This window comes from Python bivittatus, unplaced genomic scaffold (assembly GCF_059951505.1).
Source record: "Python bivittatus isolate LINGU-HERP-01145 unplaced genomic scaffold, Pbiv_v1 ctg000020_np1212, whole genome shotgun sequence".
Lineage (NCBI taxonomy): Eukaryota > Metazoa > Chordata > Lepidosauria > Squamata > Pythonidae > Python > Python bivittatus.
In genome coordinates, this window is record NW_028277030.1 from 50074159 (window position 1) to 50094443 (window position 20285).

The window sequence follows — 20285 nt, forward strand, 5'->3', positions numbered from 1 at the left end:
ATTAGCTGAATAAGAAAGGAAAAACAAGGGATGAATTTAAAAAAATGAGAAGAACAAAACAATCCATACATGCTCCAAACCCTAATCACTGGAAGCCTTGCTGAATGCCTTCTCCTCTTTTCTAGGCCTTCTAGAAGGAAATGCCTACACTGTCACCGACAGCAGGTGTAGACTGTTTGCACCCTTCTAACTCCAGGTCATATTGCCAAAATTCAGAAGATGCCATTATGGAAATGCATTTTTTAAAATTAGTAAAATAGATATGGCAAATCTTATGCTAAATAACTTTAGTACCATTTATTATAATATTATGCATGTCCACAAATGCACACAGAGAGAGGCTTCCCTTACTTTATGCTAAGATTACATTCCCTGAAAACTTCACAGGAAGCAAATCTGCAGAGACACTGAAACAAGGGAAAAAAGGGGGATGGCAGAATATGGTGTTAAATTCTGTAACACAAATGTATCGACAAATGTGCTCGTAAATGTTTAAAGCCTAACTGTAAAGCACTACATTATTTAAACATGTTTTGTTCTTTGTTTCATGTTCTATGTATAGTGAAGGCATTTTTCTCCATCTTTTCTATAGTTGGATTTTTAATGCATGTGGTGTCATGGCAGAGAAAGAAGTACATAGAATGGATCATGGCATCACACATTTTATTGCACAAAGTAGATTTCCCCCCGGTTAAAACTCATCTTAGGGCTGAGGATCTTTCACCAGTTTTTGTGTGACATAATATGTCCAACTTTGATTCTAGAATTAGAGAGGTCCTTTTTGACTTTGGGCAAGATGCGATTTTGACCCTATAGTAACAGTAGTAACTATTGCAAGTACAGAACTAAGTGGGAGGCAGGAGGTACAATGCATGACTGAGGACAGAAAGGAGTTATGGTGGGAAAATGGTCAGGTGGTTTTGGTGGAAAGAAATCTTGTCATATTTCAAGATCTTTAGTATAAATCGACTATGTTGACACAAATTGCATAATAACATTTTTTTCCGCATAAAGCAAATTCTTGGATAAACATAATCAATTGCATAATACTGAGCTTACATAATTTACGTATATGGTGACACCCTATTATGTGTACAATTTTAAAAATTAGATGCAATGTATATCATGACATAAAACACATTCTTAATTAATTGGGGGTTTGATAATATACTGATCTTTAGTGTGCCGGGCCTGTTTAATTACTGAATCTGTCAACACTTTAAGCTTATTTGGAGGCATATAAAAGATACCTTACATTATGTACTTTTCAAGCAAAGAAGCTTAAGCGAATGCTCTTTCAAATATTTTCAAGTATTACGCAATTACTTATAGCCGTGCAAAAGTGTCCTAATGACCCTCTCTTAACCTGGCAAATCTGGGCTTGGAAGCTGTTTTCCTTGACAAAGTACCGAACTTGGAAAAAGATTTGCTGAGCACCCTGCTCTCTTTGGTGTTTTATGTTAAATGTATTCCCTTTTTCCTGATTCATTTTCTCCAGTCTGGGAAGTTACTTTTCAATGCGGAATTTACAAAGCAGTGGACGCTTTCACTTGCACAATAGCCAATTCCAACCCCAAATTCCAGCTAGTCACCTCTTCTTTTCTGTAGCAATGCACCCAGGTATAAAAAACATCCCAAGGAATCCCAGCACTTTGCTAGGGTAAAAGCGGAGGTGTTTTCGTGTGTTTAAGTCCCACTGAGGTCTTTTGAACAAAACCTGAACTAGCGAAGCAGAATTAATCATCCCGCTTCTGGTTTAGCTTTGAGATGTTTACTTCTCTAAAGTGCACTGCAATTTGGCTTAGGGTGGTCATGTTTTTACAAGTTCTTTTTAAAGCACTGGATGAGGGATTCACTAGGTCCATTGTGCTGTTAGGACCCCTTCCTGCTTTTCCTCTTCCTTCCTTCTCATTTGATGCTTCCTTGCTCCCGGCAGGCTGTTTCCTTTGCATTTGCTCTCTAACCCTGCAGATCAGAGGGTGCCTGTTTCAGCATCACATCCTACTATCATTCTCAGGATTAACACACCCTCCAGCAGAGTCTGATCTGAGAACATGCAGAGCTTTGGGAATTACATTTAAAACCTTCAGGTTTATCTGATTCCTAAGCAGTTGGGCACAAAAAGAGAGGAGATTGTTTTCTTTCCTAGCTGCCATGTTTGAAAGGCTGCTTTTTAAGTGGCACGTGAACAATGGCATACTATACCTCTTCTGGCAGGCTGACAACCAGGTCATTTTCTGTCTGCCCGACTAACACCTGCAAGAAGTATTCGCTGCATGCAGCCAGCACAGCCCGGTGGGCTCGGAACTCTTTGCCCTCCACAATCAAAGTCACGTCACAGAGAATATCCTGCTTCCGCTGGTCATTGAGGCATAGGAGGATATTGGTACAATGGACTGTTGACTCATACACATACATGGGGGATTCAGTCTTCTCATCCACAGACATTCCGTTCACACCCTAAAATAGAAGCAACAAACAATAAGGGAGAGATAGAGGGCCAAAGAGAGTTATTACAGTGCTTGCAAAAAAAGGAAGATTACATCATGATTTCTGCACCCTGCATAGTTTAGCCAGCTCTCTGCAGAACTGCTGATCAGCACTTTAATTCTTAGCTACAACAAAGAATTCAAGAAATCTCTCTCTCTGGAAAGACAACTGCACTATAAGCTTTTTACTCAACCCACTTAGTTGGCTTTTTCTTCTCCACAATGCTGAATGAGAGGGATGGATTTTAAGAAATGTTGAAGGCTATTATTAAACACTGTTTTAATAGTATAAGCTGCCTGGAGAAAAGGGGATAGAATAAAATATTTGAGACAATCTTTGTAAAACGGACTATTCAACCTATGGTTTTTAGGTATTTTAGAATTACTGGTGCTTATTGGCACTACAGGGAACTGTAGTTGACATTCTCAATATTACTGTAGGTCTCCAATTTCAAGGACAAGTTCTTATCCTTATTGGCTGAGGATTTTTACATGCAAGGCACATATTATATCACTTTAAAATGACACATGAGCAGCGTATATCTTACTATACTGGTTTAGATATTATGATAGCAGAAGCCAGCAGAATTATGACATAGCTATGCTTAAAATCCTAAAACAGAACTTGCAAAGATTGTCTCAGTTATCTTATATAAAATCTGAAAAGTAGAGCTGCAATTACTCAGTGGGGCTAATGGAGGAGGCCTGAAGGTTAGTGGTTTGCCGAACTACATCTTGAAAGTTCATAGGAGATGGAACTTGAATTAGGAACTACCTGGCCCAGAGCTAATGCACTTAGGCACTGCACTGAAACACATACTGACATGGAAATAAGTTTCCCTGGAATTCTATGAGATTTAGGTTGAGGTAGACCTGAAATGTACTTCTAAATGCAGTGCTTTACTTTCTTCAATAGAAATAAATACCAGTAATTGAATACAAACTTATAAGTATGATATGACAAGGGAACAAAATAACAGGAGACAGACCCTAAGAAGGAGACAAGACTGTAGTATAGCAACATACTTAACATTTAAAAGCTTCGCAAAACTCAAAAGAAATACAGCAAAGGAATTAATAATTCAAGTACATGTATCAGGAATCACCTAATGCGGTAAAATGTTACATTTAAAAAATGGTGAAAACAAAATGTGGGCATCTGCCAGGGGAGTGAATAAATGTGTCATGATACAATCTCTACCCTTTTAATACTTGCATTGTGACACTACATGCACACACATAAGAACTGGAGCTCGCATTACATCATTTCACACAATGAAATCTCAGTTTGCTGTGGACACCTGTGAAACACAATTGTGTTCTTGAATGTATAATTGCACTTTGTCTATGCAAAATAATATAAGGTAAGAAGGTTTTCCCCAAAGAAACATTAGACAGAAAAATGGAACAGAACCTCTTTACTGCATTCTTAACTCCTGTCCTCCCATCCCCGTTTTAAAAATGAATTATTTGGAGAAAGAAGTCTTTATGAAGCTGATACCAACTAGGCCAAAGATCTTACCCTAACTGAAGAAGCAAAGGTAAGATGTCAGAGAAACTACTATTTGTTTAAATTAAAAACTACAAATTGGATACAGACTGGAAAAACTAGGCTTATTTTTTATTACTCTTATTGCTCCATTTGCCTTTTATACAATGGTATTAAAATGTATCCTGCCTTTAAAAATGGAGTAAGACTTAAAAACGATTGCCTCATCCTTGTGATTGTTTTCTTCAGTGTCTCTGAAGAAAAATAAACAAACATTAGACTTTCAAGTTTCCAAGCTTTCTGGGCTGGGTGATACATTTGGAGTATTTTGCACCCCAGCAAAATGATTGTGGTGGAAGGAAGCTTGCCCATTTGCGAGATGAAAGACAGAACCAGTTACAAGTAATGCTTTACCAGAATGCTACTGACACCTCTTCTAATTGTCCTTCTTTCTTGCAGGAAACTCCGAACTCCCTGCTTCCTAGCTTTGTCTTTTTCCTGGGAAGATAGCCTGGAAAATATCAGGCTGCAGCTATTCATCATTTTTATTTTCAAAGAAATAATTTAGGGCCCATACCATTCTTAGAAGTAAAAGTAATGCTGAAGGCTAGCAACATGCTAGCTTCCTTAAAAAAAAAAAAAAAGATTAATGGCTTGGATAAAGAAGTGGAAGGAATGCTTATCAAACTTGCAGATGATATAAAACTGGGTAGGATAGCAAATACCTTAGAAAACAGAAGTAACGTTCAAAACTGTTAGAAAAATGGGCTGAAAGTAACAGAATGAAATTTAGTTGAGACAGATGGGAAGTCCTTAACTTGTGAAATAAAACACAAATGTGTATAATAGGGATTTGGCTTTGTAATAGCAAGGTCCTGGACTTGTAGTTGATTGCAAATTAAATATAAGACAATCAAGTGATAATTTTAGGCCTCAATCAACAGAGGTATAATTTCCAAATCTGAGAAAAATAATCATTCCACCTTATTTTACTTTGGTCAAACTTCATGCTAAGAATGGTGTTCAGAAACTGGCAGTTTCAGAGAAAGTAACAAGAGGAGGTTTGGGGATTAGAAGCTGGGTCCTATGAAGAGAGATGGATAGAGCTGGTTTTCAGCCTTGATTAAAGACTACTGGTGGTGGACATGACAGCACTCTTCAAACATCTGAAAGGATGTCACCATCTTTAAGAGCTGTTTATTTTTGTTCTAGAAGACAGGATAAAGAATGGATTTTAGTTATGGAAAGGCAGATTCTGACTGTCAGAAAGTTCCCAACAGTAAGAGGAGTGTGAGAATGAATCCATTTACCATTTACCTCTCTTTAATTAGATATACTCAAGAGGAGAATAGGCTGCCATTCCTGCACTAATCAGGGGGTTGGATTCAGTCGCTTAAATGACTCCTTCCAAACTGCTGATTCTATGATTCTAATAGGAAGACAACTTAAATGCATCATTTGGATTTATTCATGCTTTTCAAGCCATATAAAATTAGATACAGAACTAAAAGATGTAACTCAAAAAAGGCAGTGAAAGTTATTACAAATTGACAGGATGAAGACTGACTACCAAAGAGGAATATGCTCTAAGAAGAACAATAAGATATGACATCATTCTATAACTAATAGATAACACTGGAAATGTCCTTTTTCAGTGAATGAAAAGCTGCTCCCTTCTTTGAAAGTAAACAGTAAGAAAATGGGCACAAGGGTTAAAATCAAGGACTCATGATATGTAGTTGTCACAGCACCAAAGATATCTATTTCTCAGGTCATCTTCTAGTCCCCTATCTAATTCCACCTCTTGCTAAGAAGTGTTATTGTGGCTGTTTCCAAAATATCCAGGGGATCCAAACTGGGCAATGCTTCAGAGCAACAGTGAGGGCTTCCAGAAAGCAGCACATTGAACAAAAGACATCTCCATATTTCTGGCTGTCACCAAGACTGAAACACAGATATCAGGCAGCACCTCATTTGTCTCCATAGCGAGGCTGCCCTAAGAACTTTGAAGTGCAACCAGAGAAGAAGAATCTACCCTTCTCTGTGCTAATGACAGTGGGTTCTGGGTAGGTCAGGGGCAATGGCAACCACATATAAATGTTTGATTAGTAATGCAAGCTGAAATCTATGGACCAAAGGGATTGTGGGAAATTAAAACACAGCCTCCCTTCCCATGGGAAGGCCTAAGCAAAGGAGTATGCTGAAACACTGACAAGCTGGCTCAGAATGCCAAGTGCTGATAGTACCTGAACCAGAGCACCATATCAGGATGCATTAGCTAGCAGGCCCTGTTGGCATGAAGCCTGATCAGATAACAGCACCAGGCTGACTTTGGCTACCTCAAAAAAGCTCTGCAGGGTGGACCTGGTTAGTGCTTGGATGGGGACCCCAGGAAATCCTGGGCTGCCAGGAAAACATCCCAGAAGGCAGCTGTTGCAAATTACTTCTGTACCTTCCACAAAACTAGCCAGATGTGTCCAGGTAGTTGACAGGAGTAGTTGAGAGACTTGTTCACTTCACTGTTCACTTACATACTGGCACAGGAGAGTCAGTATATAATGGGATATAAATGGAGAGAGTGAATGAGGGGACATTTACTTATGGTGGCTGTAGAAAGACCTTCCATACAAAACAGCTGGAGATTGAAGAACATGTTAGAGGAATGTCATACATGATATCATGAATTAAATAGTATGTTCTGTGAAATACTTCTGTCACAGTTATGTATGTTTATATAGATTATTTTTAAAGGAAATATTAAGCCTATAAAATAGGTATTGGAGAAATAAGGGTTTATCTAATATACAAAGGAACTATATTTTTCTAATTCCATAATATGTTAACTTTGCAGCTCTGTTAATGTCTTTAAGGCAGAAACAGGACAGTGGAAATAACCAAGGATAACGCAATCTCTAATCAGATTCATTCATTTATATTGCTGCCCCACAACCTACTAAAAGCATGTAAATAATCTAATTGCAGGAAAAAAGTTCCCACAATTAGAGCTATTCACACACAGGTCAGTATATTAATCTGTTTCAAAAGTCTAAATTATAAGCAGACTCCACTGCAGAATCAACACAGTTAGCTTCTCAAATATAAATGGAATTAAGAATCACTAAAGTTTGTTACATAGCTAACTAGTTAAGCAGAGTTCCTCCTCTCAAAGCTATAAAATCTCCTATATAAAATATACTAATGCTGCCATATTCATTTATTTACTTACTTAATTTGCATATATACAGTGCTTCCCTGTATATAAATCTGAGTTAACTTACATATTTTTTAACTGATTTGTAATAGAGAATTTTTTTTAATAATATTTTATTGAAATTTTAAAGTTACAAAGTTAAAAGTTAGAAATGAAAAAGAAAATTGGAAATACAAATTATAAAGAAAAGGAAGAGAAAAAGTGAGATAAAGTAAAAGAAAAAGAAAAAAGATATGAAAAATAGATAACTTCCAATCTATCTCTGGTCTTAGGAATAATAAGACTATCATAGGTGCTAGTTTTTAATACATTAAGTAGGAATAATTCTTTGTCAAAACATATCCCATTACATTTATAATCTAATCTTCAAATCCCCATGTAAGCTTCACACCCCACCTGCCTTTTGCAAATAGTCCATCAATGGTTTCCATTCTTTAAGGTAATAGTTATTTGAGTTTTCTTTTAATAAGCAAGTCAGTTTATCATTTTCTGCCATTTCCTTCAGTTTTAACAACCATTCTTGTATTGTTGGTAGTGTCTGGGTTTTCCAAAATTGTGCTTAAAGAAGTCTTGCTGCGGTAATCATGTATTGAGTAATTCTAATAATAGAGAAATTTTTAAAGGCTTAAAATCTTTTAAAATCTAGACAGCTATGTGCAAATAGTGGTGGTGGGGAGCCATGGGGAGATCCAGGCAAAGCAAGCTATAGTTTTAATCATAACAAGACTATCAGTACTGTAGTTCCTGGCAAATCTTAGTCATATACCAAAATGCTTACATTGAGCAATTTTGTTCCTATCTTCAGAAAAGGAAATTGTAAATTTGAAAACGATCTTTTTCTGTTGCTTTTTAAAAATCAGTAATTCCTGTGGGACAGAAGCATCCACTTGACTACAAGAATGTGATTTAAAGTTACAATTGTTCAGAGATATGCTCTGGCTCAGCCTTCTCCAGCTACAGAGGTGTTAGGATTGAAAAGCAGGATTCTTGGGTTGGAAAAGGTTGTCCCAGTTAATTTGTCCTGTACCATACCATTGGGGCGTCCTTCTGTTTTCCAGAGGCTTCTCACCTCATTTATTGTGTGGTACTGTCCTGAAATTCATTACAAGCCAAGTAACATGAAGATTAAGTAGGGTGCTGAAAATCACTAAATGTTGAACCACAATGTAATTTATAACCATGTGAATATTTGGGAGTACTAAAAGCAAAAACAAAATGAATTACCGATTACAACATCCAAAAACACAAACAAAAAGATAGAAATAATGAAATGTAATCATATATTATTATGATTCCTTAGCTGTTGCAAATATACAAGAATGATCTAGATTAATAATTCATTCAGCAATAAAGTATCAGAAAGAGATAATTATATAGTACCACAATTCTCACGCTGATTTCTGTAATTACAGATTACAACAGTATTAGCAATTTAAAAAAAGGTTAGGGAGTGGCAGTAATTTGCCATGTCATCCTCAGCTGCATAAATCACTCTTGCCTGGAGAACAAGGGATAACTGGAAATACAGTAATTGGCCAAGGAGGACTGTATGGCCGTCATTTTATGTTTACTGGCAAATGCATGCAGACATACATTAGCAGCCAGCAGTCATAATCCATTCAAGCTGTTTACCTAACTTTTATAGGCTGCATCAATGATGAGTATCAGTGGGATTAAAGATAAGGGAAATATTAGGAATAAAGAGATTCTAACTCAAAAGGACAATTGGACATGATAGCCATCACTGAAACTTGGTGGGATGATACTCATGATTAGCACATCTCAATTAATGGTTACAACTTGTTCGAAAGGAACAGCCTCAACAGAAACAGTGGAGATTTTGCACTCTAAATACATAAAGAAAAAAAAAGATAATTGGACAGAACAGGAATTGAAGCATGGAAATCCTATTCAAAGTATATGGATAAGTATAAAAGAGAACAAAAGGGATGTCACTGTGGGAGTTTATTACAGACTGGTCAGAAAGATGCAGTTGAGGACTTTCAGTGTCAGGTGACCGAAGTTTCAAAGAGGCATGCAAAAGTGTTAATGGGAGATTCCAATTATTTTGACATCTGCCTAGAGTCAGAGATCCAACACGTTCTTGTCTTCTCTTGCTGACAAGTTCATTTGATCAGAAGGTAGAAGAAAGAATTAAAGAGTTTGCTATACTAGACATAAATCTTACCAACAGGGAGGAATGGGTTGAAGAAGTCAGGGTAACTAATACTTTTGAGAGAAAAGAGATCATGTTATTCTTGAATTCATGATATCCAGCAGAAGATGAACTGAGAAAAATCAGATCTGCATGCTAGACTTCAGAAGAGTGGATTCTGATTAACTCTGAGGGAGGACAGGATCCAATGATCTGAAATCTTAAAGGAGAAAAGTGTCCTATGAAATGAAATAGAATAGGAAACAATTCCTCCAAGAAAGAAAAATGGGAAATATTTGAAAATACCAAAATGAATATACACAGGGTTCTCTAAAATGCTGAAGAGCAAAATGAAATGTTATAGAAAATGGAATGAAGGACTCATGAACATAGAATACAAGGATCTCCAGAAACTGTAGGAACTGTGTCAGAAAAGCTAAAGCTCTTATTGACCTGAGGCTTGCAAGAGATATCAAAAACAACAACAGCAAAAAGGTTATTTGGGTATATTAGAAACAAAACAAAAGCCAAAGAGAGTATAGGTCCATTAAGTGGAGAAAGTGGTGAATAGCTAATGGATGATGGGAAAAGGTAAATCTTTTTGCTGCCTATTCTGCATCTGTCTTGTCTCAGAAGAGAGACGTTAGCTACTTTAAGTGAATTCAATCCTCCAGGATGAGATGGATTACATCCTTAATACTGACAAAACTAGTAGAGATGATTATAGAAACACTCTTGATTGTATCTGAGAACTCCTGGTGGACTGGTGATGTCCTAGAAGGCTAGAGGAGAGCAAATGTCATTCTCATCTTCAAAAAAAGGAGCGTGGAGGACTTTGGAAATTACAGACCTTGACATCTCTAATTCTGAAACAGATTATTAAACAGCATGTTTGTGAGCACTTGGATAGGCATACTACAATTAAGAGGAGCTACCATGGGCTTATTGAATAGATCATAGCAGGCTAACCTTTAACTTTGTGACTGGGGGGAATGACACATATATAGTATACCAAGATCTCAGCAATGCCTCCAACAAAATTTCTCACAAAATTTTCATTAATAAAATGGTAAAATAAAGGCTAGAAAATACTACTGTTAGACTGACTCTCAGTTCTGCACCAAAGAGTGCTCATTAATGACTGTGCTTCAGTTTGGAGGGAACTGTCAAGTAGAATATCATGGGGTTAGTTTAGATGACCCCAAAGATCAATTCCAACCCTGTGATTCTGTGATAACTAAAATAATAATGATTCAAAACAGAGATAAAATGGTTCTATTAATTTAATTGTTCTGATTGAAGCCTATGCTTAATTCTTCACTGAAATCAAAAGGACATAGTTCTCTTTTTCCTTGCACTCTGCTTTCCATGCCTTCTCTTGTATGCTAGAGCATAGTGTGGAGAACACAAGGAGAGAGTGAATCAAGTACACAAAGAGATGTAATATTACATAGTGGAAATATTATTAGGGAATTCCTAATTGCACAACCCTAGTATACTTTTTAACCAACACAACTTTACATAGTTTTTAACCAGCGCAACTTTACATGAAAATTAACAGAATCAATAACGACAACAAGCAAAAAGAACCAATGTGGTGTAGGGACAGTAATAATTAAACCTTGGCATCATGAGCTTCTCTATCCTTGGAACTTCCAAAGAAATGGGGATATCATGGATCAGTTCACAAGGCAAATCGTAGTTTAAGATGTTCTCTGAAAAATGGAAAGTCAAAGGCTGGTCATGATACCTCAAATGGAAGAGGTGTCTTCCAGATTCTCTACTCTACACCAGCAAGCGTTATTTTTTTAACAGTAATTTTATTAAAAATTACATTTAAAACAATAAACTAATACAACCAAAAAAGAAAAAAGAAAAAGAAAAAATAGGTGCAGTAAAGAAAAAAAGAAACAAAAATAGAAAAGAAAGAAAAATAAGAATATAATAAAGAAAAAAAAAGAAATATATAAAGAAATGATTCCCCCCAATACAATAAATTATCTCTTCTTCCTAAATCCCATCTGTTATCTATAAACAAATCTATAAAATTTCATTTCAGTCCTAATGTCAGCAAAAGTCCATTAAGGGTACCAGAGATAACAACATATCTATTTTAACCTTGATCAAATAAACCAACTTTACATTCCTTCCTTCTACTTCTAAGAATCTTGATCTTTAGTCCCTTCAAATAATGACCTAGAACTTGATTTCTTTTCATTTTTTCTTTGTCCCTTCTCACAAAATTCTTCAAAACTTTAACAAGCCTATTGTCAGGTTCAGCCCAAAGAACTCCACGAGACAGTACAAATACAGTTCTATTGCATTTATTAGCTTCCACCTCAAAGACAGAATCTCTCCAGACTGAATCTAAACTTCCCAAGCCAGCAAGCCAAAACACCGTGAATTCCTTAGGGTGGTGCCAGTCTCATCTTCTTAACCTTCCCACACTCCTGCTGGCGGCTAAGGAAATGCTTATCTCCCTGAGTGCGGCCTTCATCAAACCATTCCATCCCATCTATTTTGTAAATCAATATAGGAAAATTATCCAGGTCATTCTCTTGGTTTGTTATTTGCTTATCCTTTTTAATTATTAAGACATCAGCCAGTTTCTTTTGTATGTCCAGTGTAACATATTTTTCCATGTCATTCTTGTAGCCTGTCATTTTTAAATCCACTTTCAAATCAGTCTCAATCTTGTCAGGTAATACTTGTTCCTCTTCCACAACATCTTTTAACACAGTCTATCTATAGAGGCAGATACTCTTAAAATTAACTTCTGGGTCCATTGTTAAAATATTCATGCCCAATGTTAAAATATTTTGCTTCATTCTGTACTTGTAAGTCGAGTTTGAGTGTTCTTCTCCTTTAATTGCAATCCTTAGTTCCTTCTGGTTCCCTCTAGTGTCCAATTTTTTAAATCTTTTTTTTTTAATTCAAAACGAAAGCATTTTCCCATGGGAAGGATCCTTTATAATTAATTCCAAAAACTTATTTCAAATTTATCTGGATCCTTAGACCATTTGTAACTTTCTAAAATCAAAGTTTTAATCACCTTTTTGCTGTTTATTCCCAAAGAAAAAAATTTAAGTCCTTAAACTTGGATTTAAAACTTCTTTTGCTAAGGGTTGGAAGAAACTCACCCAGTTCTGTAAAACTTGTCAATCCAAAGGTTTCTAATAGCTGAAAAGCAGTTAACAAGCAATTTCTGAAAGTGATTAGAAAAGGAAGTATGCCAGTGTTCTTTCAAAGGCGCTGACCGTGGTTTGAACAATATGGCTATTCTCTCATCTCCCAGAGTTCTAAACCTGCTGGAGACTGTCTTGCAGTCTCCTCATGAGGAGCAACTGTCTGGAGCGTTTGTGGGGTGATCTCAAGTCTTCTCCTTGTTGGGAGAGGAATTATTGAAGAGCTGGTCTACTTGCTGGCTCTTCATTCTGCCACAGTCATCAGCTCTGCTTTTTGCAGAACCATCTTCAGTCCGCCATTTCTTCTTGAAAGTCCACCAGCAAAACTATTTGGCGGAGCTGGGATGGGGGTGGTGAATCCATCCTAGTGGTCCTTCACCTCTCAGCAGCTTTCACTACTGCTGATCATGGTGTCTTTTTGGACCGGCTGTGGGGATCAGGAGTGGAGGGCAACAGGTTACGGTGGTTCTCCTTTTTCTGTGGTTAATTCCAGTTGGCATTGACAAGGGAAGAGATCTTGCCCACATCCCTCACTTGTGGGGTGCCTCAGGACTCAACACACTTATCCATTCTATTTAACAAGTACATGGGTAAGGTCATCCATCAGTTCAGGGTCCAGTATCATCAATATGCTGATGATAACTAATTGTACAATTGTGGCCAAGAGGGCATTCTCACAGATATATCTAGGGTGCCAGCATCACCCATTCCTTGATCAAGAAGTCCTTCAGTCACTCATGCTCTAATCATCTAATGATTGGACTACTGTGATATACTCTACATGGGTCTATCCTTGAAGACCACCAAGAAGCTACCACTGGTCCAGAATGTGGCAACACAGGCAGTAATGGGCATGCTGCAGTATGCTAGTGTGATACATTTGCTCCATGGGCTGTACTGATTGCCAGTTGGCTTCTGGATGCAATTCCAGGTGCTGGTTATGATCTATAAGCCCTTCATGGCACAAGGTATGGCTGTTCAGGGACTACCTATTTTTGATAGCATCTGCTTGTCCTGTAAGATCAGGCAGAATGGGTGTATGCCAAGTCCTTTTGATCAAACAGTGTCATCTATCAGGACCTAGGAAGCAAGCCTTTTCTGTCATGTCATCTGTACTCTGGAACAGCATCCCTCAGAGATCCCTATGGCTCCCACCCTGACGGCATTCAGAAAATCACTGAAGACCTGGTTATTCTACTAGGTTTTAGGCTAGAGTGTGTGGTGAGCCCCTGCAAGATTTTTTTTAAAAAAACAGTTATGTATTGATTCCTTCTGGATGGGTATGGTATTTACTGTTGTTTTATTATTTCTTGTTTTTAAAGTTGTAAACTGCCCACGGTCATGTGGAATCAGGTGGCCCCTAAATTGTATTTAGTATATAAATACACTGTATCCCTGAGTGTCTCTAACAGAAAGCAAGTAAATTGACTGATTGATTATGGAAATAAAGCCTTATGGTGGAGGTAATTTACTTTTACTGGATTTTGATTCCCAACATCCTTGTCCATTGGCTGCATTGTCTTGGAACTAACTGGAGTTAGAGTCCAAAAGTAACTAGAGAATCCATCTCTGCAAGGTATACTCTTGAAAATAAGGTAGAAAATCTATATAACATGCCATGCTCTGTAATATGAGACAACAACTTGACAACAAAGCAAAACCACTTTTCTAAAAGATCTGTTTCAGGGATTTAGAAAATTCCATTACAGTTCAGCAAGAAAAAAACAGACTTTTTTCACTCATAGAACAGAAATAAACCTAGTGTTTGAATTTTCATTCTGAAAAGGTGCAATGACCATCTTCCCATAAAGGCAACTTTTCAAGTAAAAATATGAGGCTGGCTGTAAATACATGAGCACACTATTACCGTTCTTACTATTACCTTATTACAATGACATCCAGCTCTAAAAATGTCTGCCACGTGAACACTGCTAATTATTTAATACTTCATAAACTTCAGTTGCTTGACAAAGCAATGGATATCTTTGTTAAACATAACTCATGAACTCTACATATTTTTATTAATGTTCTTTCACAGTAAGATGTGCAATTAATCACCTGCCTTTTTCACTATCTTTTAACTCTGACAGCTGGAAAATGCATATTTGGGCTTCTGTGCAGCTATTTTCAATTACTATTTAGTGTTTTGGAAATCTGAAGCAGCCAGCATAAAACGCTTTCTAGCTAGAATGAGGCACTGGATCACATTATCAGACAGAGGACAGAATGCTGCTGCTATGGTTAATATGACAAGATTTATTCACGAGGGAAGCAAGTTAATATAGCTGCTTAAAAATGTATTGATCTCTGCTATTCAGAGCAAATACTTCGGCTGTTTTTTTTTCTTTTTTTTGAAAAGAGAAGGTTCACCATTCCATGCTCATGATGGCAACTGTAAAGATGAGAGGATATTTGTTTTTCTGTAAGCAGGAGAGGACCATGCTTCCCACGTTAATGCTTTTGGAGGACCATGGTTCCCATTTTGAACAAAATAGGTTAGAGGACTTTATATGGTAGCAGTGAAAAGCCTCAATAATCACATTATAATAGAACTACCTATTTGTTTATTTACCAAACTTACATCAGCTGCAATCACCAGACTCTAGGCCATTTACAAATGGATCTCTTTTATTTGAATATGCCCAAAGCCTTGCCCAATTCCTTTCACAACTATTTTCCCATGAGGCTCAAGCTTGTTTGGATGAACTTCCTTTGTTTACACTCACTCTTTGAATCCAATCCTTTCTCTCTAAGCCCAACACCCATCTGTGTTTCTCTTTGCTGCTGCCTGTTTTCTAATGAAGTAAATACTATTTTAAATAGTCATTTTTGGTTCCAGATTGTGTCTTGGGGGTTGTAAGCTGGTTACGCAGCTCAGATAGTTTCTGTAAACTATCAGTCGGTGGGTTTAAATTGCCCTTGATGTTTTCTTTTCTTAGTAGAAAGAGGAAGGGATTTCCCTTCTTTAAGTCTTGCTCCTATCTTCCTGGTAGGAGGGGAAGAAAGAAGGTGATGAAAGTGAGCACCAGTGAAAGCAATTACTACTACATTCACTGGGCTGTCCTTCTTGGGTGGAGTAGGCCTAGTGGTAAGATGAGTAACAGCTCCCTTACAAAGGTTTTGAATGTAGCTCACAAGAACCCATTTAAAATGCAGTGATAACAAGTACAGGTAGTCCTTGCTTACCAACAGTAATTGGGACCAGGAACTCTGTTGCTAAGTGACATGGTCATAAGGTGCGGCGTCATGTGACCACACCAACTTATGACGGCAGTTCTGGCAGTCCCAGATGCTGTTGTTAGGTGAATCCTGCGCAGTCACAGCATCCTGCGGTCACGTGATCACCATTTGTGACCTGCCAGCTTCTCCAATGACTTTGTTTGTTGGAAGTTGGCAGTGAAGGTCACAAATGGCAATCACGTGACTGTGGGATGCTGCGACATTGTAATTGCGAGCCAGTTGCCAAGTGCCCAAATTGTGATCACTTGACTGTGGGGATGCTGCAACAGCTGCAACTACGAGGGCCGGTCTTAAGTCCCCCTTGTTCAGCGCCATTGTAACTTCAAACAGTTGTTGAATGAGTGAAAGTTAAATGAAGACTACCTGCATGTTTTAACCGCTAGCTTCATAGAATTAAGATATCGTTTAAAAAACAGAAATGCTCTCAGTTCCTAATAGCAGCTGATGGGCTTCTGGCCAGGGATAGAACGCCAAATGCCTTCCTTTATGACAACCTACTGCATTTGACAATTGCCAAAAACTGTATGGGATCACATTTTTAAAAACAGCACCAGGGTTCTTGTTTTTAGGGCTAAGGAGGAATGTCCTTGCAACACTGCTGCAGTGTCATAATTCTAAAACCTATGTGGAAACAGCTGGCAAAACAAGTTTTATGATGCAGTCATTAATATGTAAAACGCTGTCATCTATTCTGCCCTCAACAGCCAACTTAAGGGCATTTTTCTGACATTATCCTAGGCTGGGAAGTTTGTGGCCCTCCAGACTTTTCTGAACTACAATTCCCAGGAGTCTCATTTACCTGGGATATGGCAAGCTGCTGTTGAATACCTGGGGATTTACAAGTTCCTCACCCTTACATTATGCCACTCCAACTTACACACGTTTCAAAACGAATGTCAAAAAGCAGTGAGAAAATAAATAAGACAACTTGGTAACTATGGGATGATCATACGGCTAAGTAAAATAGGGAAACATTTGTGAGACTAACATGATGCTCATTACTGTGGGATTAAAGATATTAAATCTGATCATGCCCATAGGCACATCTTACTGAAGAGAAATATAAAGAATATAGGTTATCCAAATGGTACAATTCTGCTGCAACAAGTGTAGAAAAAATATGATTTAAAATATATTATTTAGAATGTTTTAATCTGGCTTCAAGCCTGGGTGAAGCAATTAACATTTTAGCTGCCCTGACTGATAACCTTTATCAGGAAAGAGATAAGGGAGTAGTACCAGGTTGATTCTCCTGGATTTCAGTGGTTTTTGACATCAGTAATTGCTAAAATGGCCCAGTGAGCTGGGAACTGGAGATCTTGAGTTACAGATATTCCATTGCTACCACCACTGGACAGTGGCAATGGGAGATTTTAGTTCAGCTCCACAGTTTTGTTTTTGTTTTTTTGCTGTGGTGTCCCACTGGTTTTATTCTTTCTTCTCAGTTGCTGAATAATTACACCAAGCTATTGTAGCTATGAGGAATCTGCTTCATTATGAACTCTCTCCTCTCCTGCAGAGATGCCCGGAAGGAATGAGGTAGTGGATGAGGGTTGATAAACTGAAGTGAGTCCACATAAGATGAGGTGTTGTGGGAAGGTGGTTCTCAGGCCCAGGAATTAGGAAGGTGGTCTGTACCAGGCCTGTGTGATGCAGCTTTGATTGGCTTTAATGTGGTGATGCAATTTGCCCTGAGGCAGCATACAGCATTGCCACACTGCCTCCTTGTAACACTGGCCAGCACTGGCAGAAGCTAGAAGATGGTTCTGCATGAGATGAAGTGAAGGAGCCACACCACTTCTCAAAGCAGACTTAAGGAGGTGCTTTGCTCAAGATTTTACTGAAACAAAACACCCTCTCAATGATCTGCACAGCCCCTTACTGGTCACACTTCTTTTGATAGTATTTTATTAATAAGTTTTAACATGGCTGCATACAGGAATAGTTGCTCTTCTTTCCTGTCAAGTAGTAACAGGAGTAATTTTAGTTATCGTACACTAATAACAGACATAGGATAATACAACTAATACCACAATCAGTTATAACATCACAATCTAAATTAAAAGATCAATCTCATTCTGTAGAAGCAATCTTGGTATCATTCTGGAAAGTGAAGTCTGGCTTCAGTGATCCATGCCGCAATAACCTCATGATTAGATTAGTGCCATGTGAACTCTGAGTGCTCTTTGAAGACCGTGTGGAAGCTACAACTGGTGCATGACTGAACCTAAGGACATAATGCTAATTCTTAAATCAGTGCCAGCTTACTGGCTCTAATTCATGAGGTTGACTTTAGTCTATAAAAACTAAAATGACTTTTGACTGAACAACTCAATATATCACTACTTTCAATCCAAGCATTCAGATCAGCTGGAGAGGCTCTCTATGTGCTCCCAACTTTGGGTTTTGCTCATAGTATGGTGACCAGGAATACAGCTTTTTTGGTAGTGGTGCCTTGATGACAGAACTCTCTTCAAGTACAGCTGGACTCTATTATTTTTAAACAAGATAAAATGTATTTGTTCAACCAGGCAGCAGGCTAGAAACTGGGAGGCCGTGAGTTCTAGTCCTGCCTCAGGCACAAAGCCAGCTGGGTGGTCTTGGGCCAGTCACTCGCTCTCAGCCCTGGAAGCCAGCAAGGGCAGACCACTTCCAAAAAAAACTTGGCAAGAAAACTGCAGGAACTTGTCCAGGCAGCGACTTGAAGGCACCCTAACCAAACCAAACCAAGCCAAACCAAACCAAACAACCCTGCTCCAGGACCAGATTTCTTTTTAAAGAGGTTCTGTGCTGTGATTCAACTACATATTGTGCTTTTACTGTTTCTTAGTGTCTAGGCTTATAATTTTTTCTGCACAATGCTTCAGATTCTTCTGGAATAAAGATAAAATAAGCAATTATAACAGTCATATTCTAAAACATTACAATATATTCAAACTATACAAACTTTGGAGGAAATAAAATATAGTTTCTTATGTACTAATGGAGGCATGTTAATTAAATTATAAGAAGTTAGGTCTTTACTAAAGGAAATAGCTAACAATTCATAATCTTCAAAAATAAAAATATGTAAACAACATAGTTACAGGATCAGCAATTTCAATCCCTCATTTGAATTGGTGTAAAGGAATGAGAGAACAAACCTGTTAAAGTTATTTAGCACTCTCATGTGAGTATTAAATTCATGAAGGACAAGATCAAGAATACTAGAAAAACTGGGATAAATGCCACTGAGCAGAATTACAGTATAGTCTTTTAGCCACAGAAAGCTATTTATTTGGAAACTATTCTCATTTCCTGTTGCAAGCAATTCTGAATCAACTCATAAACCTGATTTAATTATAATTTCATTTCTAGAAACTGGGAAATTGAGCCTGAGACATAGCAAGTTGCTTGGAGCAATTTATAATAAACATGGAGCCCTGGCCTGAAATTAGAGGTTATCTCAAGGACTGATCAAACACTTTTCAAATTTTACAGGTCACTTAGAGACTTTGTGCTCTTGCTTCCCCTTCCTATTTAATATATCTTTCTTATAAAGCTTGACAGGAGAGAAAAGATACAATTCCTAATTGCAGTCATGTTAAGTCTTATTAAGAAAGTAAAACTGAAGTAGCTTGGTCACCAAATGCCAGCCATAGCAGTTTCTTTAGACAAGTGCTTTAGTAAGAGTAGTTTACATTAATGGATTTTTAAAGGTAGACACTGATGTAGGGGAAAATGTTATTCTCCCCCTTCTAAGATGGAAATGGAAAAAATATTGTTAAAGAGTGTTTTGGAAAATTAAATACAACAGTAAGTTTTGTATACCAATATCAGTTTAACAATACAATAATAATTCAATATTTACCAACCCCCCCCCAAAAAACCCATGATATAATGGTATACAGGTAGTCTCCAGTTTAAGAACGAGTTCTGTTCCCAAGATCCGTCCTTAAGTTGAATTTGTATGTAAGCTGGAACAGTATTATTGTATAATACTGTATAAGTAGTATTGTGTAATGAACTCAAACCAGTGTGTATTTAACTCAAATCATTGTGTATCATACTCAAGTCACTGTGTATTTAACTCAGATTTTGCTATAATAGGCTCCGTTCTTAACCATGGGTCATCCATAAATTGGACATTCTTAACCTCAGAGACTACCTGTCTACCCAATTTGACTGATTCAGCCTCAAAAGAGCCACCAAAAGCACCGGACTCTAGATACTTGGATTTTTATCTCTCTCTATAAGGGTAAGTGTTCATCCTATTTTCAATTCTTTTTTGGGTTCTTGTAACGTCACTTAAAACTATGTGACGATGTCTTGTGCCTAAAAAGGTTGCTGATCTGTGATTTAATTAATTATTTTACATTTCATTCAGGTTGCCTAAATATACCGGCAATAGTTAGCATTTGTGCACACACTTGGAAAAATAAAATGTTACACATAGGAAAAAAATTGAAATTATTTTCTTAGCCAAATGTTGTGATGTTAGATCTGGAGTAATTATAGCCCACTGTGCATGGAGCTT

At 37.5% G+C, this 20285-nt stretch overlaps 1 protein-coding gene across 4 annotated transcripts in view; it reads right to left on the minus strand.

Moving 5' to 3' along the window:
* The window catches only part of BACH2 (BACH transcriptional regulator 2), a 187318-nt gene that overhangs the window by 49193 nt on the left and 117840 nt on the right, over window positions 1-20285 (minus strand). For all 4 annotated transcript variants that reach the window (XM_088138550.1, XM_088138554.1, XM_088138544.1 and 1 more), the window contains exon 3: window positions 2206-2460. In XM_088138550.1, coding sequence (XP_087994676.1) covers window positions 2206-2448 — 243 coding nt within the window. In that variant the 5' untranslated portion in view covers window positions 2449-2460. The remainder of the gene's footprint in view (window positions 1-2205; window positions 2461-20285) is intronic.